Here is a 26,416-nt window from a genome sequence, read left to right as displayed (position 1 = left end):
TAAAAGAAGAGATCTAAAGAGAAGCAAAGGGTTGGTGTTGCCTTCCACAAATTATCAGCGTACTTATTCCCAAGAATCTCAATTATGTCTTTCAGGAGCTCGTTATAAATTTCAGAGATAATGAGGAAGCTACTTTCCAAGGCACTAGGTTTGGGATCTGCATTTTCAATCTCTGTTTCCCTTTTATCTTTAGCCTATAGACTGACATTTAGTTGTAGAGGAAGAGGGGAGGGAGAGGGGTAGCCTGGACAATTCTTGAGTTACAGATGAATTGCTTAGAATTTAAGATCAGGGAAAAGACTCAGCACTCTCACTGGATGTTTGAGATCATATTGAATCTTTATGGACCTTGGTAAATGGAATTAAAACCCCCTATGCCATGGAATGATGGAAAAATTGTTAGAGATATTACTATGTAGTTAACATTAGTCATTACTGTTACTACTATGCCTGTTAATATTGTTGCGGTTATTACAACTATTCAGTAACCCACTTGATATATATACCACTTTCAAAACATAGCATATAAAACACAAAACCAGTGGCATGACCCTTTTGGGTTATTAGTGTAATCAAACACTATAAAAATTGTTATGAAATAGTCCTTTGTAAAACTAAGATATAATCTTCCTATGAGATACCTGTTTTATATCCTGAAATCAGAAAACTTGCTTATTTGATTGTGTGAAAAATTAACACAGCTCATTAATATAATGAGGATATCCAGTAATTTGAGGATTTTTTTATAAACAATGCCAGTGTGATTCCATAAATTTGGTCTATAAATTTCTATTGAAATATAAGCATGTGTGAGATAACAGTAAGTCATTGCTCGTAATTAAACTTTTGTTTTAAATATTTAACTTCAATTTCTCCCATCAGTAACTTTCACAAAGGCCATTGAAGCTGCATGTTGACAGTGTGAGTCCAAACTGAAAAATTAATCAGTCATGTAGGAAAATTGCCAAGAGTACATATATTGATCTCTAATACAGCAAACAGCAGGGAAGAGCTTCCATAATTAAGTTAAAATGCGGTAACTAGCATAAAAGATGAAAAAAAAGTCTAGTGGATTAGCTGTCCTGAATCCTCATAAAATCAAGGTCCTCTGATTTTATCTGGACTTCATGCCAGTGGGCGACCAGTGCTTTCTTTGTTGAGGTTGTAAAAGGCCAGTCAATTTTCTCTTGCCTATGTGCCTGTGGGTAATTTCATAGGACACTCTGTGAAAGAAGGGAGGATAGATTGTTTTCCCAGAGACGATTTCAGCTGCCTCTTCCCATATAGCTAATCAGGAAAAACTTGTTTACAACAAATATAATTGGCAGCATTTATTTTCTATTTGTATTGCTAGAGAAGGTTTTATATTCAAATAAGTACATTACTAGATTTTTAAGAGCAATTTTATATGTATCTGTTTCTTTTCTTCTTTTCAAAGAATTGGAAATCTTTCAATATTCACAAACTATTCCTTACATTTAGATTTGGAGTCAAAGTAAAAAAAAAAATACTTGAGGCGAACACCAGTCACTTGATAGATACTCAGTGTATTTTAGCAGAGGGATTATGTAATTGATATTTCTATGATACTTTATGCACTCAGTAAGCTCCTAACATATTGGGATCTCAGTATATATTTACACTGCAGGTTTCAATTTAAATCTGTGCCTTTTAAGAACTACATGTTAGCTGTCCAGCTTTTGGGAAACAGTGGAATGATTTTAATTCCGTGAGCCTGTTTTTAATCGAAAGTCAGGCTGGCACTACCATAGTCTGCTCAGGCTGCTACTTTAGATCCTTCAGCCTTTATCATCTCTCAGGACAGACTAGTGGCTGATTGTCTGTCCTTCAACATCTGCCTGTTAACTCCACAATGAGAGTTTATGCAACTAAAGGAAAGCAGAGAACTTTTTTTTTTCTTATGAGAGTTCCATGTTGTAAATACAAGTTGAGATTTTTTCCTACCAGTGGGATATGTGTCATTCTCAAAGTTCCAAGGTTAAGTAGAATGGCTGCCTTTTTCTTTGTTTTCTCTTAATATCTGAATACCACCCAAAGTTGTGGTGTGGAGGAGGGCATTCAACAGTACCTAGAACTCGTATCTCTTCTGATACTAAAGGCAAAGCAAGCTCTCCTGTCCTCACAGGGATGTGGTGAGAAATGTTCATGATGTCACATTAGAGACAGTCAGCTCACATGTAGCAATGATGTTTCCCCATGTGGAAATATTTGCCAAGGAGAGATAAGAATGGGAATCTACCATACTTCTTACATCCAGTGCTGAGCAGACATACAGACTGACTTTCCTGCTCACTCTGTACCACCTGCACCATGACAGCTGCCTTTGTGACACATTTCACTCTGTCACACTCATTTAGCTCAAAGGAGGTTGGGTTCTGTCATCCCTGCATTTCAAATATTCCTCAGAATCAATTAAACCTTCCCTACTTTCTACTAAAACAAAAAAAGACAAGATGTTTGTTTAGAACATGTATATCCTCTTGAAAATGAAATTCTAATCTTGTTTCCCCCTGCCCTCCAACCTCCACCCCAGAACTGTTCTTTTATTATACTCTGTCTATAAATATCTACTGTTCATGGGATTCTTTTCATGGAACTTTATTCCACCCATACTCCTCTTCTAGTTTTCTCTAGAGAATAGTAGTTAAGAATCAATGTGGATCACAGGGTTTCCTATAGCTGCGAACCCAAGTTCAGTTAGAAAACCTCTTGCCCTGCTTGGTCATGGGAGTCATGAATCTCCACACACTGTCACTTTAGAGCTTTGCACTGGCAACCAAGCATGGGAGCCTTGCTTGCTACCTACATCCTTAGCTCCTCAGGTGATTTTATATCTACCTGATCTTCAGTATTTGACCCAAGGCAAGGTTGTTGGAGAGGTGTGTTATTCAGTCCCTACCACATGTTCTATGAATTCTAGCTCTTCTTTCACAGAACATACACTTTAAATGTTTATCTGCTTTGTAGAAGTTCCACTAAGAACAGTCAAACAAGATGGAAGCAAAAAAACTAAAAAACTCCAACCACATTCATCAACTGTCCAATATTTGTCATGTGTGCATGTATGCTACTTTGTACAGTTGTGCTTTTGACTAAAAATATATGAATGTATATTAATTGTAGAAAAAGAATTTTATCCTGATATTTCCAAATAAGCACATATTTTTTCTCGGATCAGATTCACTTTTTCTTTTTCCTCCCATTCCTCTTCCCTTTCCTTTATTTAAATGGCTTTGAGTTTCATTGTGTTCCTTTTTATACAAATTATAATATACTTTGCTCATATTCATCTTCATCACCCTCTCCTATTCCTCTTCCCACTCTTCCTGTGCCCTAGAAGTACCATACATTTCACACACATGTTGTATTTTCAGCTCTAAAGTCTGCAGATAAAAAGTTCTTCATTTTACCTCCATAGAGTCAACTAGCCCCAGATCAAAAGTATTCTTTAGCCAGATACTGGTGGCTCATGCCTGTAGCTACTCAGGAGACTAAGATCTGAGGATCATAGTTAGCAACAAGCCCAGGCAGAGATATCCATGCAACTCCTACCTCTAGTTAACCAGCAAAACCCCAGAATGGAGGTATGGTTCAATAGTAGAATACCACCCTTGAGAGAAAAGCTAAGCAAGGGTATGAGTTCTGAGTTCAAGCTTTAGTTCCAGCACAAGAACACATACACACACACACGCGCGCATGTGCGCATGCACACACACACATACACACACACATACACTTTTTAAACTGTATGTACAGAATACAAAAATGTGTAGATATTTCTTTTCATTATTTCCTAAATACTACATATAACAATGGTACCAATTGAAAGTAATCAACTTTATTGTGCTTCTTAAATGACACACATTTCATTGAAACTCTGCTTCAAATTTTGAGGTTTGCTCTTTGCCTGGATTAATGATAACCATGTTAAATGGTAAAGCTCATTCTTCTGCAATGCCGACCATGGCAGTAAGCCATGAAGGGAAACAACCAAGTTTCTACAGTGTTCTCTGTTGCTGAAGATCCTTGAAGTGAAGCTGTGATGTTCTGCTTGGGAGGTGTAGTAAATGCATCCCTGACTTATGATTTGTTTTATGGCACATGCCACATTTTACCTTGATGAGTATCATACAATATAACAATTATTTACATTGTATTAAATATTGTATGTAACATGGAGGTGATTTAGTATATACAGGAGGATATGTGTAAGTTTAGTACAAATGTTGTACCATTTTATATGAGACTTGAGTGCTTGTACATTTTAGTATCTCTATGATTTCTGAAAACGGCCGTTTATAGATACTGAGGGACAACTGTAGCTTCTTCTTTGAGTCATACAAAGACCTGTCTGGTAGATACTACACTTTAATTTTACATAGAAGGCAACAGAGGTATAGGGGAAAAAAAGGCTTTGCCAGTGTGTAGAGATGGTATGTACCAGAGCCACAAATGGAACCTCATCGTGTTGTATTATTATGATTAATTATTGATTGGTTGGTATTCTTTTATCTGGGCAATACTCACGTTCTTACTGCTACTCTCTCTTGGGCTGGGAATATGGCCTAGTGGTAAAGTGCTTGTCTCGTATACATGAAGCCCTGGGTTTGATTCCTCAGCCACATATATAGAAAAAGCGGGAAGTGGCACTGTGGCTCAAGTGGCAGAGTGCTAGCCTTGAGGAGAAAAAGAAGTCAGGGACAGTGCTCAGGCACTGAGATCAAGCCCCAGGACTGGCAAAAAAAAAAAAAAAAAAAAAAAAAAAAAAAAAAAAAAAAAAAACACAAAAAAAACTGCTACTCTCTCCTGTCTTTTATAAGAAGTGGAAACCTTAAAAAAAAATTGTTTTGAATTCATGGTTGTAAACCACTTGACAAGGTTCCAACTATAAGAAAAGCATTGAGAATATTCATTGTATTTTTTAATGAATATCCCTAACATCTAGACATGGGCTCTGCGTACATGTATTGCCCAGAAGTATACCTTGCCAGTAAAAATAGAAATCACACATATAGTGCAAGTGATTAACTTATCTAATGAATCAATAGGTAATCAATTCAGTGTGATAACAAATCCCTTTCTGGTCACTTTGCATCCTTCTTTTCTCCCTTCCCCCATTATCATGAACTTCTTGATCTTTTTTCTCAGCTCTTGTCCCAGTTTTCTAGATTCCTCCTGGAGGTATTAGTTTGGTCTCTAGGGTTTACTTTTCTAGAGAATTTGGAATCTTCAATTTGAGTTATCTAAAGAAGAAAAGAAGTATAACCAGAGAGTTTTATGTGAATTTACTAAATAAACCTATAGACCAAACATAAGGCTCTGAAATTATATGCCTTTATAGCTGCCGTCTTTCCTCCTACAAAAGATGTCACAAGAGCTTATTTGGACTCTTCTTATAATTAGATTGACAATATTTTCAAACACAATTTATCCTTAATAGTGGTTTAAATTTCTAAATTTCTGTTCTCTTGGTCATTTTTTTTTCTTTTTGATAATTAATGCAGAAGCTGCCCTTCATATCTTCATATATAAGTGTCAAAAGGGAATCTACATTCCATTTTCTGACTGCCTGCCAGCATTAAAGTTCTGTTGGCAACATAGAGTTAATCAAATTCTTTTTGCTAAGCCTGTTCTTACCATTTTTTTTTCTTTTTTACAGTTTATCTGAAGCACAAATGATAGAAACACGGATTTTCTGCCTCAAATTTGGAAAGCTTTCTCTACAGGGAAGCAAAGAAGTCTATTATTTTATCACAGATCAAGTATTGCAAGTGTCTAGAGCAACAGAAATAAAATAGAGCTGTGAGATTGTTTAATGAGTGAAATGTGGTCCTCTAAATATTCTGATTAAACACACCAGAATTGGTAGCTAGAAAGGTCCTTCAGTGCAGCCTTGCTCATGGTGAACTACTTAAGGAATAAAAAGGGATAGAGCTATAAAACAAAAACAATAAATTATAAATAAATAGTATAACATGGGGCTGGGAATATGGCCTAGTGGCAAGAGCGCTTGCCTCGTATACATGAAGCCCTGGGTTCGATTCCCCAGCACCACATATATAGAAAACGGCCAGAAGTGGCGCTGTGGCTCAAGTGGCAGAGTGCTAGCCTTGAGCAAAAAGAAGCCAGGGACAGTGCTCAGGCCTGAGTCCAAGGCCCAGGACTGGCAAAAATAATAATAATAATAATAATAATAATAATAAATAACTAGTATAACATGATAGAGATATGGCCAAATATAGACATTTTCAGAAATTTACAGTAATATTTCATGTTGAAATAAAACCCCAAACCAAACAAATGAGCAGTTCGTTGTTTCCCACAATCCTAAATACCATATAGTCTTGAAAAGTGTCTACAAGTGGAGAAACTGGAGTCCTACTGGAGAGCTGAAAGAGATGCTTTGCTTTCACTCCTAACAGTATCAGCTGTCACATTGTGACTCACAGAAGAGTTACTATTATTGCTACTATTATTATTATCTTTAAGTATTTGTATAAGGAAGTTGTCTTTCATTATAGTAGTTTGAGATCTTTACATTATCTAACATAACATTAAAGCATGGAATGGAGGTTAATAAGGGAAGCCAGCATTTCAATGGAAAGTAAAAAAAAATGTAATGTAATTAGAAACAAAAAAAAATACTGAATTAGTAGTAGAAGGAATAAATCAGTTCAGAATCCTCCAGTTGAAAGAGTATCTGTGAACATTTATGTCAGACAGATAAGAATTCCTAGGTAGATTTATTCTTGACTTTGATCTTTATGCTGCTATTATGCATCTATGTATTTGGGGTTTTATTTGTTTTGTTTATTTTTTTTTCTTTTTTGTTTTATTTGTGTTTGTTGGTCTTGGGGCTTGAACTCAGGTCCTTGCTAGAGCCACAGTTCCACATACTGTTTTCTCGTGGTTAGTTGGAGATAAGAGTTTCACAGAGGCAAGTCATAGCAGAGCATCACAAGAGCCCAATAGCTATACCCTTATGAACACATAAGATAATGCTAAGTGAAATGAACTCCATGTTATGGAAACAATTGTTATATCACAGTTATAACTACTTTCAACGTCCCATATATATCTGTAGCTTCTATTATTGATGATGTTCTTGTATCACCTTCCAGTGGTTGTACCTACACTATCTCTATAATCTTATCTGAGTATATTGGAAACCGTGTATACTGGTATTGGAAGTAGGAAATTGAAAGTGAATACCAAAATTGAGAGACACAGTGTAAAAAAAGACAAACAACTACAAAAGCAATACTTACAAAACTGTTTGGTGAAAGTGAACTGAACACCTCAGTGGGGGAAAGGGAAAGGGGGAGGAGGGAAGGGGTATGAGGGACCAGGTAACAAACAGTACAAGTAAGGTATCCAATGCCTAACGTATGAAACTGTAACCTCTCTGTACATCAGTTTGATAATAAAAATTTGAAAAATAATAAAAAAATAATAAAAATAAACCACAGCAAAAAAAAAAAAGAGTTTCACAGACTTTCCTGCCTGGGTTGGCTTCAAACCATGATCCTCAGATCTCAGCCTCCCAAGTAACTCAGTTTGTAGGCATGAGCCGCTGGCACCTAGCTGTATTTCATTTTGGAAGGAAAACTTTTCATCCGGTTGGTCAAACAAAGCTACCGTGATAGCTGTTTTCTGTTAGTTAGTGAGGGTTTTTTTCTTTTAAGAAAGATATCTATTTCCCACATTAAAACCAAATATTTGAAAGTGGAAGCAGGTAGTTACATTGCATTTCTTTTTCCAGATAAATGTATCTGGGGACAAAGGTTGGTAGGAAAGAGAAAGAAAAAATGTCAACTGCTTTTCTAATTTTCATTGTACCTTTTGGGAAAAATATAAAAGGAAATAATTTAAATAGCAAGAATAGACTTCACTACAAGTTGGAACGCACTGTCAATAGGACCATCATACTTAGATTTTAATATACATTTTGGTTAGTGTAAAGGCCAGATCCCTTTATACCAGTTGAGAATCATGGCATGAACTTCCAAACTTTTCTGCTTAAGAAGAAAAGAAGTAAGCTACTACTTATTTGAAATTGAATTAAGACACATTTTGGTTTATTTTTTAGCTGCATTTTCTTTAGTGGACACATACACAATTTTGAAAAATCACAATGAAGGCAATATACAGTGAGAATTTTTAAACTGGAGCATGAATCATCAATCTCCTAATGACATACAGTAATGTGAGATATGGAGAACCCTGGAATACAGTTCGTAATAAAATACTTCGCTAAAATCTTTGACATTATAAAGCTAGTCTTTAGTTCTTACAGACACAACACTACCTACACCTGCTCCCGAAAGGTGTTTATAGATAAACAGGAAAAGATTGAAATTACGGAGGCAAGGAAAACCCAGATCAAGGCTATTGCTACTATTGGAAATTGTTTCTTGATAAGATCAAAAACCTTAGGCATATATTTAGCCTGTGGTTGGAAGGCCCATACCCGAAGCCTTCAGGTAACCCCAAAGGGTGGCTCTTCTCAGTCTGTCTCCCAAGCAATGATCTTACACTCTCATACTGGGAATTTGAGAGGAGGTAAAATGGACTTCCTCATGGGCAGTTTTACCAGTCTCCTTGTGACTGCCAATATCGTTTGAATTTTTTTTCAATGATACCCTTCCCCCTCCCAATTCCCAGACTTCTTCCCCCTGGGTCCTGGTGCTTCCTCATAGGTGAACAGTGACTTCAGGTGGCATAGTCCTGTGTCAGTCACAGATCAGTGTCTTTCCTACGGTTTCAGGGAGCAGGGTTGTCTAATATGCATATTTCTTATTTGATCATATTTTTACTTTAGTGTCACTTTTGACAAAGTGATGATGTACTCATTTAGAGCTCTGTCTCAAATTCTTCCATTTGTCTTTTTCTACAGTTAGGCGAGTATTGAAATGTATGAAATTCTATGCAACATTTATGTTGAGTTATTGATGTAAGCCAAAAGTTTTTTTTTTCTTTTCTCAAACTGAAAACAATACATGCCATAAATGAGATAGGGAAATATCTTTTTAATTTTAGGGTTAGGGGTGAGGTAGAGGTAGAATAAGAAGCAAGACTTTCCTAGACCTCCGTGTGTCTTGAAGACCTTTTTTTTATTTCTTCAAATTCTGTGTATTCAAATATGATTGAGGCGAATCTACTCCAAAAGGAAAAATAATCCAACTTTGTGGATATTGAATGGAAAGTTTGCTGTTTTTACCTAGTCATTTCCAGTGGAGCAGTTTATGAAATATGTTCTATAAGATGTACATTTTTCATTGTAACATAGAAATTGTAAATAATCGATTAAAGTGCTGCATTTTGATGAAAAAAAAATACCTTAGGAAGTTTGTCAGAATTCTCTGTGATGTAAATAGACTAAAATCAGTAAGGCTTTATTGAAAGGTAAATTTTTCAAATAGAAAAAAAGGGGCTGTTGTATGGACAAAGTAAGCACCTTATATTATTTTCTTGCTAACTCTTACCTCTAGCTCTTCTTATTACTAATTGCATGTGATTACATGAGGCATCATAAATGTTGAACTCCCTGATGTAGAAATAAAACTGAAGAGTTACTGGAGATGGCATGGGAAAAATGAACAGATATTTACTGGTCACAGGGTCCAGAGTTCAGCTCTGTCTGTGAGAATTATTGTATGGTTTATAATCATGTATTATGCATTCCAGAATGCATATGTTAATTAGCTTGGCTGTAACATTTTACATTGTATACATCTATCTAAACATACTAAATACCACTGGACACTTACATGGTCACATTAAATTGTAACCCCCTGGTACAAAATTTTGAAGTTCAGAAAAATAATTTTTAAAAAATCTCTTTTCTACCATTATACATTGATAAGATAAACATATAATCGCCAAATAAATGTTAAATTGCTTTTCAGCTAAAAATAACAACTTTTAAAGTTCCTATAAGAGTCAAATACTAAACAACTGAGAATTTTAAGTGACATGGAATTTGAGCAGTAATGTATTTCTTGGTGCGTATTACTGTCTAACATCAGGAGGGCTCTCTTCTAGGCTCAATTATTCAAATTGCAGAAAGGGATGTTGCAAATACCTTTAGGCTTCAAAAAATGTTTCTCTGAGTTAATGGAGTGCTGTGATTTTTCCTCTTAGGTATATGTGTAGCCAGGATGGAGGAGGCCTGGGTACTTTGTGGAGGACAGAGAAAAGTGGAGTGGGGAGTGCACGACTGTGCTACTTACATAGCACAAAGAGAGCTTGAAGTAGTGCCAGTGTTATATTTCTAGCTCTCTTTTCTGTGACCTTCCCAAAGCATGCAGACGACTATTTAGATCTGACTTGAACCTAAAGCCATTGGGAAATCTCCAGCACATGCTTTGGGGCCAAAGAAAGTGGCATTTGTAGAGATCTTTCTGATTTGAAAAATGAATGGCATTGCTCTGGATTCTTGGTTACTTCTGCCATTGCTTTTTGTTGTCATGTGTATGTTTTTCATTTGAGATGTTCAGGCACAATGACATATCCTTCCATAAACTAATAGTTAAGTAGTGGCTACTTAAAAAATTCACCTAGCTTTATACTGTTTTTCACTTACAATTTATAATGAAGCCATCCTGTTTTAATTCTGTCATGTCATTTAGAAAACTGAGATGAGAAAAGGTGAAATTTCTTCTCCAAATATGTTTAAATGTTTTTTAGATCAAAATACCTTTAAATGCTTTTTAGGTTTTATGAAAGGTTGATTAAGCTACTTCAGGAAGTAGTAGTACTCTGTGTGTGTGTGTGTGTGTGTGTGTGTACCTGTCTGTCTGTCTGTCTGTCTGTCCGTGTTTGTGAGTCAGTATGTGAGTGAGTGTGAGAAAGAGACAGAAATACAAAAAGACAGACAAAGAGGGACAGAGAGGGAGGCAGAGCCTGACAGGAAAACATACTAATTTGTCCATATTTCTAAGTATTCACTTATGGACCCTAGTCAGAAGATCTTTGTGATTGTCAGAGTGAGTTCATTGCTAATGACCTCAATGCTGTTTGGGAAAATGGCATTTGAGCATAATAAGAAGAGAACAGTCATACTTCCATGACATGAAGAAGATGAAATTTTGTTAAAGGAAAAGCAGACCTAATGCAGAATGGATAGAGGTATTATGATGCTGTTCCTATTTTTCCCCCAGCTTTTAATAATTTGATTATTTGATTGCACATCTATTTCCTTGTGTATATGGTTATGGTGTCATTTGCAGCTCTGTGAAGCCCCTCTCTGGAATTAGTTTCTGAGAGTTGATGAGGGAATTTCCATCCAATAATACCACCTTTGGATTCATTAAAGGGTGGGATTGCTGTAGTTAGTTTGTACTGAAGAACATTTCCATTTTGCAAGGGCAGTATAAATGTAACATATCGTTTTAATACCAAGGCAGGTCAATCAAACAATAATTGGCTCCAATTAGCACTCCCATGCGTTGTAAGATTCTTTACCTTCTCATAGACTGCACTTAGAAAGAAAATGTTATTTACTATCACTGAAGTCATAAAAAATGCTCAGTGTAAATGATGAGGGACAGGGAAGTGAGTCACAAAATGCAGGTCCTTAAGTGCATCAAACTATGTTGCTGGAACTACACAGTGCACAGAGACTATTTATTAGCACTATCTTTTCGCTTCTCACGCAACTCTCAGCTATGAAACCTGTGGTCCTTTTGGTTTGGAACTAATCTGAAGACTACTTCATAATATAATTTAAGGCATCCGAACTCTTTTACAAAAGGTGTATTTTTAAAATAAAAATTAGGTAGTCAAAAATAAGAAAGTAGGGCTGGGAATATGGCCTAGTGACAACAGTGCTTGCCTCATATATACATGAAGCCCTGGGTTTGATTCCTCAGCACCACATACATAGAAAATGGCCAGAAGTGGCACTGTGGCTCAAGTGGCAGAGTGCTAGCCTTGAGCAAAATAAATAAGAAAATAAATAAATAATAAAAAGTAGCATTGTCTGTGCTAAATATCACTGATGCCATTTGGACTTCTTCCTGTCTCCTCAACCACCAGCAAGTCTACATACAAACAAGCTGTGGATAAGGGCCTTCATGTACTTGGTCAGGCATCATAAAGCATCATGGTTTCCATCTACCTTGTGTTAGTTCTCATGACAGCCTAGTAGCAGGAAGTGCTCAGGAAGTGCCTGCCATCACTTTGCTGGTCATTCTTGGCCACACAAGCCTTTAAGGGACAGTCTGTTTTTCTCAGCATTGAGGATGGCTCCTGGTGGTACCTACTCATGCTGTCAGTTCTTTAGAGTAAAAGTGAAGAGCAATCTAACCAGGTAATCAGAATAGGGGAGTTCCATTAAAAACAAAGTTCAAGCTGAGTACCAATGCTCGTGTAATCCTAGCTACTCAGAAGTCTGAGATTTGAGGTCACAGTTTGAAGCCAACCAGGGAAGGAAACTCTAAGAGACTCTTATCTCTAACTAAATACAAAAATATCTGGAAGTGGAGCTGTAGCTCAAGTAGTAGAGTGTTATCCTTGACCAAACTAAGGTACAGCTCCAAGGCCCTGAGTCCAAACCAGAGGATCACTCCTTCCCACACCCTCAAAGAAGAAATTTCATATAACTGTAGTCAGATTTATAGACTTTGTAGTCTTCCATGGCTGCTCTTCACTATTCTAGTAGTCACAATAGTCATTGAGTGTGTGTGATAATAAGTGTGCATGATGATGCGTCAAGATACAAGATACATCGTTTATAAAGCAAGCGTCAGCTTGATGCTACAGGTACATAGTGGGTCTTGAATCAGTACTGAAGTTTGAGATAGCAGTTTTCCTTCTCTCTCATGCATCTCTATTCTTCTTAATGACTCTCTAAATCAGAAAGGATGTTCAGATGATTACAAGCTACACAGGGAGACCTAATATATACGTGTATTTGAATCCACAGCCACAATTTCCGAAGCACTAAAGTGTTTGGGGTACCAACTGATGCCTCCTATTTTGTTCAATGAATTTCTTATTCCTAATCACTTGACCATTTGTTCTTCTGAACCTTTTATAATCCCCAATTTCTGCTTTGATTTAGATCGCTGAGTGCCCACAATACATTAGACCTTCAGATAAGATAGTACCATCTACTGCCACCAAAGCAAAATTCTCAACCATGTGCATTGGTGATTCAGATGTATAATGACCTCAAGCAAGTCTTCCCACAGTTTTATATAATTCTTTTTTTAAAGTAGGTCAGACTTCCAGTTGGCACCACAGTTGAAACGATCCAGGTTACTTTTATAATTTTGTTTAACTGCAATTTTGTTTGACAAAATTTCTACTGGAGAATGTCTGGGTACAAGATGAAAAATCCTTCATAATAGAATTTTATAACAGAGCTAGAAATAAGCCCTTCAGTGTCAGTAGTATGAATATTAATGTATTTCCTGGTAAATACCAGAATGACATATTTTCTGTTAATTTTACTGGTTTTATACTTAAGTGAGATGGAAAGGGATATGGGTGGAGAATGACATCATTCCTTATGTATTTCTTTTGAGAAAGCAGAATATCAGTATTTCATTGTGTAGATTTATGGTATTGATTGGTAAACCCTCTATAGTCCCAAATAGAGAAGCTTATTTTTCAAAAACTCACAAAGAAAACCTACTGGCCAAGGTATTTTGGCATAATTTGTTCATGACTTACTCAAGAGATTGTGAAAGGTTTCAAAAAGCCTACTTTGCTCAAGTGTGTAAAATTATAATTTTTAATACTATTTGTCATGGTATAAAAAGAGATATTGAAAAATCTCTGAAAGATGGTTTGCATGTGTATGTGTGTATGTGTATTTATGATACATAATTTTGTAGTATACAAATAATGTTTATAGCAAATACAGACTTCTATGATAAACTTTAAATTCTCATATTATATATGTATATATGTATATCTATATTTATTGTTAATTGTTTGAGGTTTATGTGTTGTTGATTTTTTTTTCTTGTGTCAATCTGGGAATTGAACTCAAGACGTAGACATTGGCACTAAGCTTTTTTGCTCAAGGCTAGTGCTGTGTACCATATAAGACATAGCTCCATTTCTGGCTTTCTGCTGGTTAATTAACTGTAAGAGCCTTACAGACTTTCCACCTGAGCTAGCTTCAAATTGTAATCCTCAGATCTCACTCTACTGAATAGCTACCATGGCAAGCAGAGCCACCAGTACTTGTATGCAGTATGCATTCTTTTACTTTGTTTAGAATGTAATTAATCACAGAATTCTGAAATGTTTTCAATCTGAGAGATGTCTTATATGTCTTCCTATATGACTTAACATTTTCCTGTAGCTAGTAATTGAAAAGTTAGTGCAGATCTTTTTCCTAAATCATACAAGCTACGGTGCATGATTCTTTCTCAGAGTAGATCTATAAGCAAATATAAGTATTTAAGAACCTGCATCCCTCTCTTAACAATATATTAAGTGCACATTACATTGCCTTACTGTACATTTGTAAGTTTCTGAGTTTCTAATGAAAGAATAATCAGGGATTTTTTTGGGGGGTGAGGATTTTTGTGGTTTGATTACCTCTTCAGGAATACATTACAATAACCTATCCAATCTTAGAGTCTTACCAATCTTACAACTGAGTGATTTAAAATCTAATTCTGTGTTGGGCTTCTCAAGTACAGGCTGGGATATAGTCCCAAATCCCATGTTGTATGCTTAGTGCTGTACCTTTTGTCTATAAATCATTCGCCTTTCTTTGGAAATTTTATCTACACTTAGCACTGTACCTAGTATATTAGGAGTAGTCCATTGTTTGTAGCTATGATCGTTTTTTTTTTTAATTTTTCATTTTTTAATGGTGAAAGTAATGAACAGAGGGGTTACAGTTACATACATAAGACAATGAGTAGATTTCTTATCAAACTTTTTACCTCCTCCTACATTTTTTCCCACCTTCCCCCTTCCCGGTTCCCTCCCCACCATCCCCTGAGATGTAAAGTTGGCTTACAGCATATTGTCTTGTAAGTATTGCTGTTGCAGTGGTTCAACTTTTAACCTTCATCTCTTCTAATTTCCTATTATTCTTAGAATCAAGAATCACACATTTAGTGACTAAAATGATAAATACATTAAGGTTAACTTAGTGATTTTAGTAATAAATATAGCCTTATTGTGTGGTATGTAGATCAGAAGGTGACTGGCATGGATCCCTAGTGACTAACAGACAAACAAGTATTGTGAATTGGCATTTCCCTACTCATGACAGTTTCTAAAAACTCTTCACCTTCTCTGTCTCTCAGCCTCCACTGAGCAGTACAGCAGTCAGACTTCTGCCTTTGTGGTCATGCGTCTTTCCCTGATCTTTCCATCTCCATTTTGCCCTTATAAAGACTCTAATGATTATATCTAACCCGTGCAGAGTCACAGCAAGGCACTTCATCATCTCTGCATGACCACTTGGCCATCTGCATTCCTTATGTCCTGTTGCATTAACTGATTTCTACAGACTCAGTGACTTAGAGGAGCACAATTTATTATCCTAACAACTGTGGAGATCGTAAGTCTAAAATTGGTCTCTGTGGCAAAAATGAAGTGGCTTGTCTGTATTCCTTCTGACGGTGAGTCCCATGGGGAAAGCTCTATCCCTGAGAGTTCTGGCTTCTAGAGGCCACAAGGCATACTTCATACATAGCTCTTCCTCAGTCTTCAAACCAGCAACATCATTCTCTACCACTCCTGCTTCAGCACATTGCCTTTTCTCCATGGCCTTCTTGATTCTCTTGTAAGGATCCCTGAAAGTATTACATTTGAACCACCTAGATAATTCAGGACCAGCTTGCCTCAGGTTATCTTTGAGAGACAGTGTCTCTTTTAGTCTACTGCAATTCTAGATTCACATGTAACTGGGATGACGGCTCCTACTTCTGCAGTAAGCTATTGGTTGAGATAAAGTCTTGTGAATTTTCAGGATGACTTGCCCTTGAACTGTGAACTTTCTAACCTCCTCTCCAAAATAGTTACTATTACAGGTGTGAGCTTCTATGCCTGACTTCAACATCCTTATCTCAGTCATATCCTCAGATTGCTCTTGCCTATCAGTGGCATATTTCTAAGCTTCAGAAGTAGGTGTGGAATTCTGGGGGTAGTTACTTTGCTAACTACACTACTTTTTCACAAAATTTTATTTAAATTTCCCAATTAACTTCACGTTTGCTTTCTTCTCTTTTAATTATTTTTCCTGTAATGAAGGAATGCCAGCTCTCGCTACTCTGAAATTCACAGCAACTCTTATGCAAACCTGACACAGTATCTCATGGTGATTTTTACATTTTTACTACGTTCTCCCCAACAGAATTCTTTCACCATTGGAGTTAGGACTCAAATGTACTTGAAGTGGATATTCATTCATGTTTTCCAAAAGTCCTTTTGGAAATTTCATAGCTTTTAACCAATGAAATAAGATTAGTGTAAAAAAATTGTGTAAAATAATGTAATTTTATCAAAATAGAGTCAAGGAGCAATAAAGTGGAGAAATAATACAATGGCTTCCAGCTGGCCAGTGACCCTCCTAACAGTAAACAATGCTGGCAGGTCATTTCCCAGCACCATTTCCTCCCAAATGCTGTCTCTCTACACAACTGGTAACAAGATACTCAGCATTCCTTAAAATGAAGGTAACTTTATATATTGCCAACCCACAATGGAAAACTTGGTTTAATCGTGGTCTTTATTTCTGTCCAATATTTTGTTAGAACTATCATATGCTTGGATCTTCAATGAGTACCCATCGTTTGTTGAAGAAGATAGCCGGAGATTTGTCTCTCAAGAAACGGGACACCTCTACATAGCTAAGGTGGAGCCATCCGATGTGGGGAATTACACATGTGTGGTGACAAGTACCGTGACCAATGCCAGAGTCCTGGGGTCCCCAACCCCACTGGTGCTACGGGCTGATGGTAGGATATGTTCAAAATGTTCTCTTGGGACTGGAAAGCCCATGATGTCACTTGTTCTAATTTTTGCTAGCACGAGAATGCAGAACTCTGAATATTTCATGATACACTAAAAAGCATCACTAACAAAGAAAACATTACAGAGAGAAAGAAAGAGAGAGAAAGAGAGAGAGAAAGTTGTGTTTCATCAACACTGTGATAGGTGTTTTAAAGTAATCTGTGGGCCACAGTGAAGCATATTCACCAATCTAAGTCGTTGTGCCATTTGATCTAAGCCATGTCTTAGAAGCACAATGCTGTGGTCAAAGATCAGAACATCCCTTTCCAGTCAGTTCTAATTGAATTTGACAATTGCTATCACACTTTTAAGGCTCCATGCAGCCATTTAATAAATTTGAGATTGGTGCCTCTGCTATCAAGGTCCCATTGACTAAATTTCTTGCTGTAGCTTTGTTGCATAGGAGATTTCAGGGAGTCATAATACATTGTGTATTTCAGTTTGACTAGAAATGTCCAAATTGAATACAGAATCTCAAGAACGTCCCATCTTACATGAAATGAAAAGCAAGGTCATTTTCATGGGAACATTCTGCATGAAAGACCTTACAATTACTAATGAATCACTGTATACAAACTTCTTGAATGTTTACTAATATTGCATGCTTGATGCAGGTTAGTATACATATCACTCATAGTGGTAGAGTGAACCTGAAGCAAAAGAATCTTTATTGAAGATGAGCTGATTCCAAAGGAGACACTGACAGTGTCAACTTTGTATTGTGGATTTCTCAGGGGTAATGGGTGAATATGAACCCAAAATAGAAGTGCAGTTTCCAGAAGTTCTTCCTGCAGCTAAAGGATCTGCTGTGAAATTGGAATGTTTTGCCCTTGGAAAGTAAGTTTTTATAAAATTCTCTTCTATTTACTGTCATATTAGGTTGATATAAGAGATGTCTTTCTTTTGTTAATCTACTTTCCATTAGAAGCAAAGAGTAGAAAAATGCCCATCTATGATGTAGCTTGAAATGTTTAAAGGGCTTTGGAAAATATTACTATGTCTGCCCTTGTTCATAAGCTAAATTGATATGTTTCCATGTTTTCTTCTTCATTGATTGCATTTTAATAAAGCCAATAATGTGTTAGGCCTTTTTAATTTTTTCCCCATAAGTCTTGAATTTACTCAAGAAAATGTGCCATTTATTTTACTGAATTACTAATTTAATGACTTTTATATGAATGGCAATAGTGACATGCCTATAACCCCAGCATTCTGGCTACCTAGAGGCTACAGAGGCCGGGAAAAAAAAAGAGAGAGAAAGAATAAAGGTAAATCTAATCAGTAATAGGTATTCTGCAGTTTTGTTTTGTATTCTTGTGTGTGTATGTGTGTATGTGCGCGCCAGAATCGGGGTTGAGTTAAGGGCCTGAGCACTGTTCCTGAGCTTTTGGTGGTTAATTGGAGCTAAGAGTCTCAGGAACAGACTTTCTCTTGCCTGGGCTGGCTTCAAGCACTGATCCTCAGCTCTCAGCCTCTTGAATAGCTAGGATTACAAAGATGAGCCACTAGTGCCAGGCTAGTAATCTGTATTTTAACCTATGCCTTTTGCTTTAACTTAAGAAAGGCTTTATGTGTGTGTTGTTGTTGTTCTTAAATCTGAAGTGTTTTCATGGAGTAGCAAACTATTTGAAAATTTTCTTTTTAGCCCCGTACCTAAGATTAATTGGAGAAGGAGTGATGGAATGCCATTTCCAAATAAAATTAAATTGAGGAAGTTCAATGGTGTGCTTGAAATCCCCAATTTCCAACAGGAAGATACGGGTTCCTACGAATGTATTGCTGAGAATTCAAGAGGAAAAAATGTGGCCAGGGGCCGTCTCACTTACTATGGTGAGCATTTGCTTTGGGCAAGTTGCACTTGTAGCTTTGACTCCTCTGTTAAGTGTTGTGTATTGGAGCTTAAGAGAAGATTACATCATCATCATCTTAATATTTAACTTCATTGGTCTGAATTTTATTCTTATTTTGTTAACTAGGAATAGACCTTTATTATAGAAGAAAGTAAACAAAGAACTTTTTTTGAAATATATTTCTTTTACTTTTAAAAGGATGATTTAATTAGTTGATTAGTTGATTAGTTGATTTAATTAGTTGATTAGTTAATTAGTTGATTTTTTCATTTCTTTACATATTGCAAATATTGGGGCTTGAATTCAGAGCTTGGGCACTGTCCCTTAACTTTTTCACTCAATGTTGGTTCTCTATCGCATTTGCCACATGTCTACTTCTGGCTTTTTGTTTGGTTGCAGTGACTGTCCTGCCTGGGTTAGCTTCAAACCATGATCCTCAGATCTCAGCCTTGTGAATGGTTAGCATTACAGGAGTGAACCTCCTGCATACAGCGTAAAATGATTTATATGCTAATAAAGTACCATGTTTCATTATGTTCCCTCTATTCTCGAAAATGCGATTTTATTTTTCTTTGTTACTTTTATTAAAAAGAAAAATCTATTAGGAAAAATACTTATCACTGTATTAAAGAAAGCAGATAAAATCAGGATCTTGGCAAGCTATTCAGAGTAGTCCTATCCCTTCCAATAACTGCATTTGTACTCTACCTTTAATTTGTAATCACATTTATTTTATGTGCTTTTGGTAAGGAAAAATAATAGTATTAGCTTTATTTGGAGTGTGCTTTTAGGAAAATTAGATTATCTTTTTCTTGTCAAAATATCTTCTCCAGTTCCTTTTATGTAGAGAAAATAAAGCCATAGGTTTTTGATGAACACATGGTTTTGAAAGTCTCACTATATGATTTTAAAGCATAAATCTTGTAAAATACATGAAAATGTAAGCTCAGTGAGTACATATTTTAGTCTAATCATTAGTAACATTATAGAACTGCTGGGAATTTGCCAATTTTGTGAAAGGCAAATTGCATTATAGAGTGTTTATTTAGAAACTGGAAATGAAATGGTTTGCAATACAAACTTGTATAGTACACATAAATATTGCTGGGACATGTTAAACTTGATGTTGGCAAGTAATGCCCTTTGTCAATGTTAATACTTGTGATGTTGCTCCAGTCCAGGATCTGACAGGAATAAAATGGAGGCATGGTTTAGCAAACCAAATCCTTCTCTCTGGTGTCTCTCCCTTTCTGATAAAGGGTTGCTTTAGGAAATGAGACTATGTCTCATGATGTGGAGAGCCATGGGTTTGGAGACTGATTTGAAAAAAGTGGTGGTGACTGGCAAGAAGCCAAAACTCATTCCATGTGGCTGAATGGTCCACTGATGTACAAAGTTCCCACCTTTTCTCAAAGTCTGCCTTAGCTTCTTCTTTCTGAGCATCAGCTCCCAAATCACTTCCACTAAGGGCAGAAGTGACCATTAGGAGAAAACACAAGATATTCCAAGTCTCGTGATGTTTCATTAGAATTCATTTAGCTCTATGTACTAGCATCCCTACATAAATAACAAATAGTTGTGCATCTTGAATGGTGAGAAGACCAAAATGAAATTGGCATTAAAGTGCCTTATCACACTACTGGTCAGTTCCTCTAGGGTTTGTTTTACTTTCTTTGTTCTTGCCTTTACCTACCCTTTTCCTTTCTATACATATCAGTTTCCATAGTAGTCACAAAATGGCTACCCATGATAACCACCACATCTATTTTTACTCATCCTTCTTTTCTTCAACATATCTAACAATTCTCTGCTCACATTTTCACATGTATATTACTCACTAGTGAGGAGCAATGGCGTTTGACAATTGAAGTGCCTCCCTCTAGGACATAGTATAAAATCAAATTTCCCTTTTTTATGGACAGTATGAGGTGATGGAAAAAAAGAAAAAAAATGAGAACTTTGGTTTGTTGAATTAAAAGAAGAAATTAATGTTCAGTCAATAACCACATCATGTGCTATATTTGGTGAAGGACATAAGCTATTGAACTAGTCCATTTTGTGGATAATATGTTATATACATGAGAAATAAATTACATGAAGGAGCCAGGGGTTCTTACTTATAATCCTAGCAACTCAGGAGGTTGAAATCTGAGGATCAGGGTTCGAATCCAGCTAAGACAGCAAACTTCACAGGATTCTTATCTCCAATCAATCACTAAAACATCAGAAGCAGAGATGTGGTTCAAGTGGCAATGACATCCTTAAATAAAGAAGCTAAGAGATAGCACTCAGGAACTGAGTTCAAGCCCCAGAACTAACACACACACACACGCACACACGGGATTAATGACAGTTTTAGGAAAGTTACTATGCAATTTTGGTAAAGATTATCCTATTCAATCCATTATATGTAGTTTCCTGTTTACTTGGTCTGTATTTCATGGAAAAATAAGTATGATAAACAAGGTCGGCGGTGCACTCATATAATCCCAGCTTCACAGGAGCAAGAGCAGGAGAATTTTGAATTCAAGGCCAGTCCTTACAAAGTTTACAAGACCCTATCTCAGAAATAAAATTCAAATAAAAGGTTTGTATTTGGAGCTGAAATGGTAGAGAGCTTTGCTTAGCATGTAAAAGGTCCAGAACTTAAGGCACAGTAATGTGTGCGTGCACGCGCGCACACACACACACACACACACACACAGAACAGAAGGGATAAATAAATATGATCTAAGTATGGAAATATTGATGAAACTCCTTACAGTGTATGATTTAGTATCAGCCAATCAACTATACAGAAATGTGAAAAAAAAAAACTTTCCTAAGTGGTACTGTAGAAAATTTGAATATACATATACATATACATATATATATATATACATATATGATGGGGTAAATCACAATGTGGCAGTTTTGCTCTTAGGATTGGCTTAGTCCAGCAAATAATTCATCCGTTTGTAGATGTATAGTAGTAAGTACAGCTCAGGGGACTCTTCACGATCAAGTCAGGTGTCAATCACAAGCTTCTGTGTATGTCTATTTGCAGCCTCATTCTCTTTCGGGCTGATCCATCTTCAAAGAGGAAAATGCCCTTTAATATAAAGCCAGAGGAGTGATTTGAAGCTGCAGGATATCTCATACTGTGCCAGTAGTTTATACAAAAAAAAAACAAAAGAAGGAAAAATGTAGACCTGGACATTTTCAGTTAAAGCTAAATAGCTAGAGTTCCATTTCAATTCCTTTACAAAATAGCAATTTTATGAGATAGAAATGGAAAGACAAATCTTCCAATGGCTGCAATTAAATAGAAATAGATAAACCATGTCTCCATATGGAGGATGCAAATGCGAATCTGGGAGTACACATTACATGCATAATGCAATGTGAAATCATCTCGCCTCCCAGTTTTGGATCTGAAACACAAGCTGAGACTTGGCTACATACACTGTGTATATCAAGTAGATTTCATTGGAAATGGTGTGTTCCCTTCATCTGCAAAAAGAATTTTCCAAATACCTTGTAAAACATAAGTGAAAATGATTAATCTGCTTCATCCAGCTGATTTGCATACATAATTTGAAGTTGCATGAGCTACTCCTTTTCCTGATTAAAAAAAATTTGTGTGATCCAAATTAAACCAATTTATCCATCTTTTATTGCTTTCACTACAATTCACTTGGAGCTTTAACGTGTTCACTGGTTTCTATTTAATAAAGCATTATTTTCTATTGCTAGGAAGTATATTTAACTGAGCTGTAGAACTTTCCATCCTACGAATGTTATTATTGACTTCATCATTAAAACCAATGTCTGCTATCTTTCACTGATTAAGTTGACATCAATTCTGATATAATGATTCAAAAATACATTTAGGAAGGGTGAGTGAGTACAACCATAATGATGAATATACATATGGAAAAAATGAAACGAGATAAACCGAGGGGATGGGCAGGTTTGAGAGAAATGTGGGAGAAAGATCGAAGAGTGACATTGATCAAGATGCAATGGACTTATCAACTGCTATGTTGAATTGAAACCCCTTTGTACAACACCTTAACAGTCATTACAAGTTAAAGGAAAAAAAGTAATCTTTTGTACCTGCATTTCTATGTATGAATAGACAACTAAAGAATGTAAAATAATACTCAGAATTTTATAAACATAAAACATAATGACTGTGGTGTGGGAAATGACAGATTGCAAAATCCATCCTCAAATATTCAAGTGTTTCAGACATCCACTTAGTGAGTTATATATAATTTTACTCTACACTCTCTGTAGTCTGTTACTCATAGTTTCATATTTATTTTTACTTACCTGGGTGAGGTATTTGCTAGATGATTTTTTTTCCTTTTCCATCACAGCAAAGCCTCATTGGGTTCAACTTATAAAAGATGTGGAAATTGCAGTGGAGGACAGTCTTTACTGGGAATGTCGGGCGAGTGGAAAGCCCAAGCCTTCCTACAGGTGGTTGAAAAATGGAGAAGCCCTAGTACTAGAGGTAAGGGAATGCTTTGGGGCAGACCAGCTTCTGCTTGCTTTGTATTGAATGAATGCTTTCTCTTGTTCCTAGTACAAAGTTAAACTGCTTCTTGAACGGTTTACTGCATTTGCATCTAAGGCATGGTATTGGTGGGGGAAGGGGGTAATAAAAAAGAAATTCTAATGAGATTTTTAAATAGAATATTTCATTGAGTCAAGGTGATTTTGTGAAGTTGCCATATCAAACTACAAATTGGGTCTAGGTGGTTTTATTAAATTGCTCCCTACAAACACATTTTTTGAACAAATGGGGTTTTTTTGGGTATTGACACTCCAGAAAGCTTTAATCAAGTATTTGACAACTTCATATGCCATTTAGAGAATAATGTATCTATCCATTGGTTACCTTATTTTATCAATACATGTTTTTGTCCCATTTTCCATCTTGACTACCTATTTTTTTCTTTATTGTCCTACTATGTCAATTATGCTTTTGTTTTGTTTTGGATTTCTATACATAACCATTGATTTATACTTGCTAAATCCTTGGTAGATGTGTGCTTCTCAGAACTATTGTTAATGTTCTAGATTTATAATGTATCCAGCTTATGTGATTTTTAAAAAAATGTGATACCAAGCTGTCCCATTGACAAGATGAAAATCAAGCTCATAATACATTCCTTAATTTCTACAAAGTTAAGCCTACGTGAAAGCTGAAATGGCTTTCATATTTTACCTCTTGCTTTTGTGTTTTATTTTACTCAAATACTTTGGGACTTGATGATGTTTATTTATATTTCCAAAGTGTGTTTCATATTTCAAAGAAGTAAAAGGTTAAATTTCAAGGCAAATTCATGAATCCTCTGAGGAAAATGTAAAAGTCTGGGCCTGAGGAATGTGAGAGTTGACATTGTTGATTTTTCTTCTAAAATTTTGATGGCCTGTAGGAGAGAATACAAATAGAAAATGGTGCCCTTACAATATCGAACCTCAACGTGACCGATTCCGGCATGTTCCAGTGCATAGCAGAAAATAAACACGGTCTTGTCTATTCCAGTGCTGAGCTCAAAGTTGTTGGTAAGACTACTTTTTTTTCCTTACCTCATGTCATATATATAATCTTCAATGTTTTATATAAATGAATTGCTATTTAACAAAGTTTATGAATACAATGAACCTTGCTCAACCCCTTTTAACATTCTCAGCTTCCCTTCTCATTCTCACTCTATCCATTCTCATCCTAATCCTTTTCTCATTCTTCTTGATTCTGTAGGCTGTATGTTGAATTCTTGACTGTATTTCTTAAATCCTCAGTTGTTTCAAGGACCCAAAACACATACTTTTCATTTCAGATTCTTAGATTCAACCTTAGGATTTCTCATCAAGATATACATTTTAACAGTGTCTGAGGAAAAGCAACAATAATGGCCAGAAATGAGACCCAGAGAGTGAACTAAACATGAAGGAAATCATGTTGCCATAACAAGTCCTTACCCATCTCCATGATTGGGAACTAAGAGAATAAGAGTGATCATTAATTCTTAAGAAAGTAAATGATGTTGATGTTTTCTGTTGCTGACCCATAAAAGCAAATAGCAAAATATTAAATCAATAATATTGAGCATATTGAAGCTTTAATTAACCAGATTTCTGCTACTTGAGCTATTCTCTTCGTAACACTTTATATACAGGAAATGAAGGGAAATGTTGTATCATGTTTAAGGCAGATTTCTTGAAGAACACTGGAGTTATTAATAAATGAAAGTTCACAGTATAAGAAAGTCAGAAAGGTAGAGCACAGGGAGGGAAGATGGACCTAAGAGGGGAAAATGGGGGGAAGAAAGAAGGAGGAAGGGAAGGAGGGAGAGGGAGAGGTTAAAAGGAAGGAATACAAGAAAGGAAGGGAAAAGGGAGGGAGGAAGGAAAGAAGGAGGGAATTAAGTTAGTTATGAGTTTATGTAATTAAAATAGACAAATTGGATTTCAGTATAACTTGATCCATGGCTCAAATATCAGATTCCATATGGTGTCAGGTTCCGTATGGTGTTTCCCAAGATAACTGAGTTTATTATCACAGTTCATCCTGTGGGAGCAGCGATGACTTTCTCAGTTGCTCAAATGGCAACTCAGGCCTGCATGTCACCTGTTCCATGTAGTCCAGTTCGAGTCACTCCCTATCATTGATTCCTCATATGGCCAGAATGGTACCAAGCTCTCATTTGTTTAGCTTAGTAGTTTTTTCACTGAAGGCTGTTGTGCCCTGAGGTTGTATTTGGAAATGTCTAGAGGTATTTTTGTTTGTTATAACCAGGGACTAGGAGAGGATGGAGATGCTTGCGTGATGTGAATAGAAGCTACTAAAGATCTTACAGTGTACAAAATAGGGTCTTACAACAGAGAAGAATCCATCCCATAGGTAAAGACATGTTAAAGCATCTTAGAGTATGTACATAGCTATTGAGGTACTGTGCTCCTCCTCTAGGACTATTGTACACACATACTACTTATTACCAATGAGGGAAACCATGGAATCTATGTTTCTTTGAGTCTGGCTCACCTCACTTAATATGATTTTTTTCCCAGTCTATCCATTTCCTTATAAATGGGGCAATTACATTCTTTCTTATGGAAGCATAGAATTCCATTGCATGTATATCCCACATAAGATGAAGCTAAGAGAAATGCACTCCAAGATATGGAAACAAGAACCTTTTCGTTGTTCTTCTTATTTTTAATGTACTATGTAAAACTATTTCTTTTTTCTTTCATTTTTCTTTCCCATGGTTTACCCTCTTGTCACTGAACTTGATTTTGGTGTCCCGGGTATTGTATATACATCTATATGAATTAGGGAAGGGAAGGGAACAGCAAAATGGTGAGACAAAGGATAAAGGGTGAACCAATGCAACAGTGATACTCACAAGACAATATCTTGGAAAGTAACTGTAGCACCCGGAGGTCAGGGAAAGGAAGTGGGAGAAAAATGAGGGACAAATATGACAAAAACTGTACTCATTACATCATGTATGTAACTTTAACTCCTCTGTACATCACCTTTACAATGAAATTAA

General features: G+C 36.2%; 1 protein-coding gene across 1 annotated transcript in view; it reads left to right on the top strand.

Annotated features, from left to right (window-relative positions):
• Cntn3 (contactin 3) overlaps positions 1-26,416 on the top strand; it is a 217,076-nt gene that overhangs the window by 117,183 nt on the left and 73,477 nt on the right. Inside the window, exons 5-9 of the mRNA XM_048354886.1 lie at positions 16,755-16,958; positions 17,748-17,850; positions 18,659-18,843; positions 23,228-23,364; positions 24,293-24,422. Coding sequence (XP_048210843.1) covers positions 16,755-16,958; positions 17,748-17,850; positions 18,659-18,843; positions 23,228-23,364; positions 24,293-24,422 — 759 coding nt within the window. The remainder of the gene's footprint in view (positions 1-16,754; positions 16,959-17,747; positions 17,851-18,658; positions 18,844-23,227; positions 23,365-24,292; positions 24,423-26,416) is intronic.

This window comes from Perognathus longimembris, chromosome 10 (assembly GCF_023159225.1).
Source record: "Perognathus longimembris pacificus isolate PPM17 chromosome 10, ASM2315922v1, whole genome shotgun sequence".
NCBI classification, from domain to species: domain Eukaryota; kingdom Metazoa; phylum Chordata; class Mammalia; order Rodentia; family Heteromyidae; genus Perognathus; species Perognathus longimembris.
Note: the sequence above shows the minus strand (reverse complement) of the source record. Positions and strands in the feature narration are given on the sequence as shown.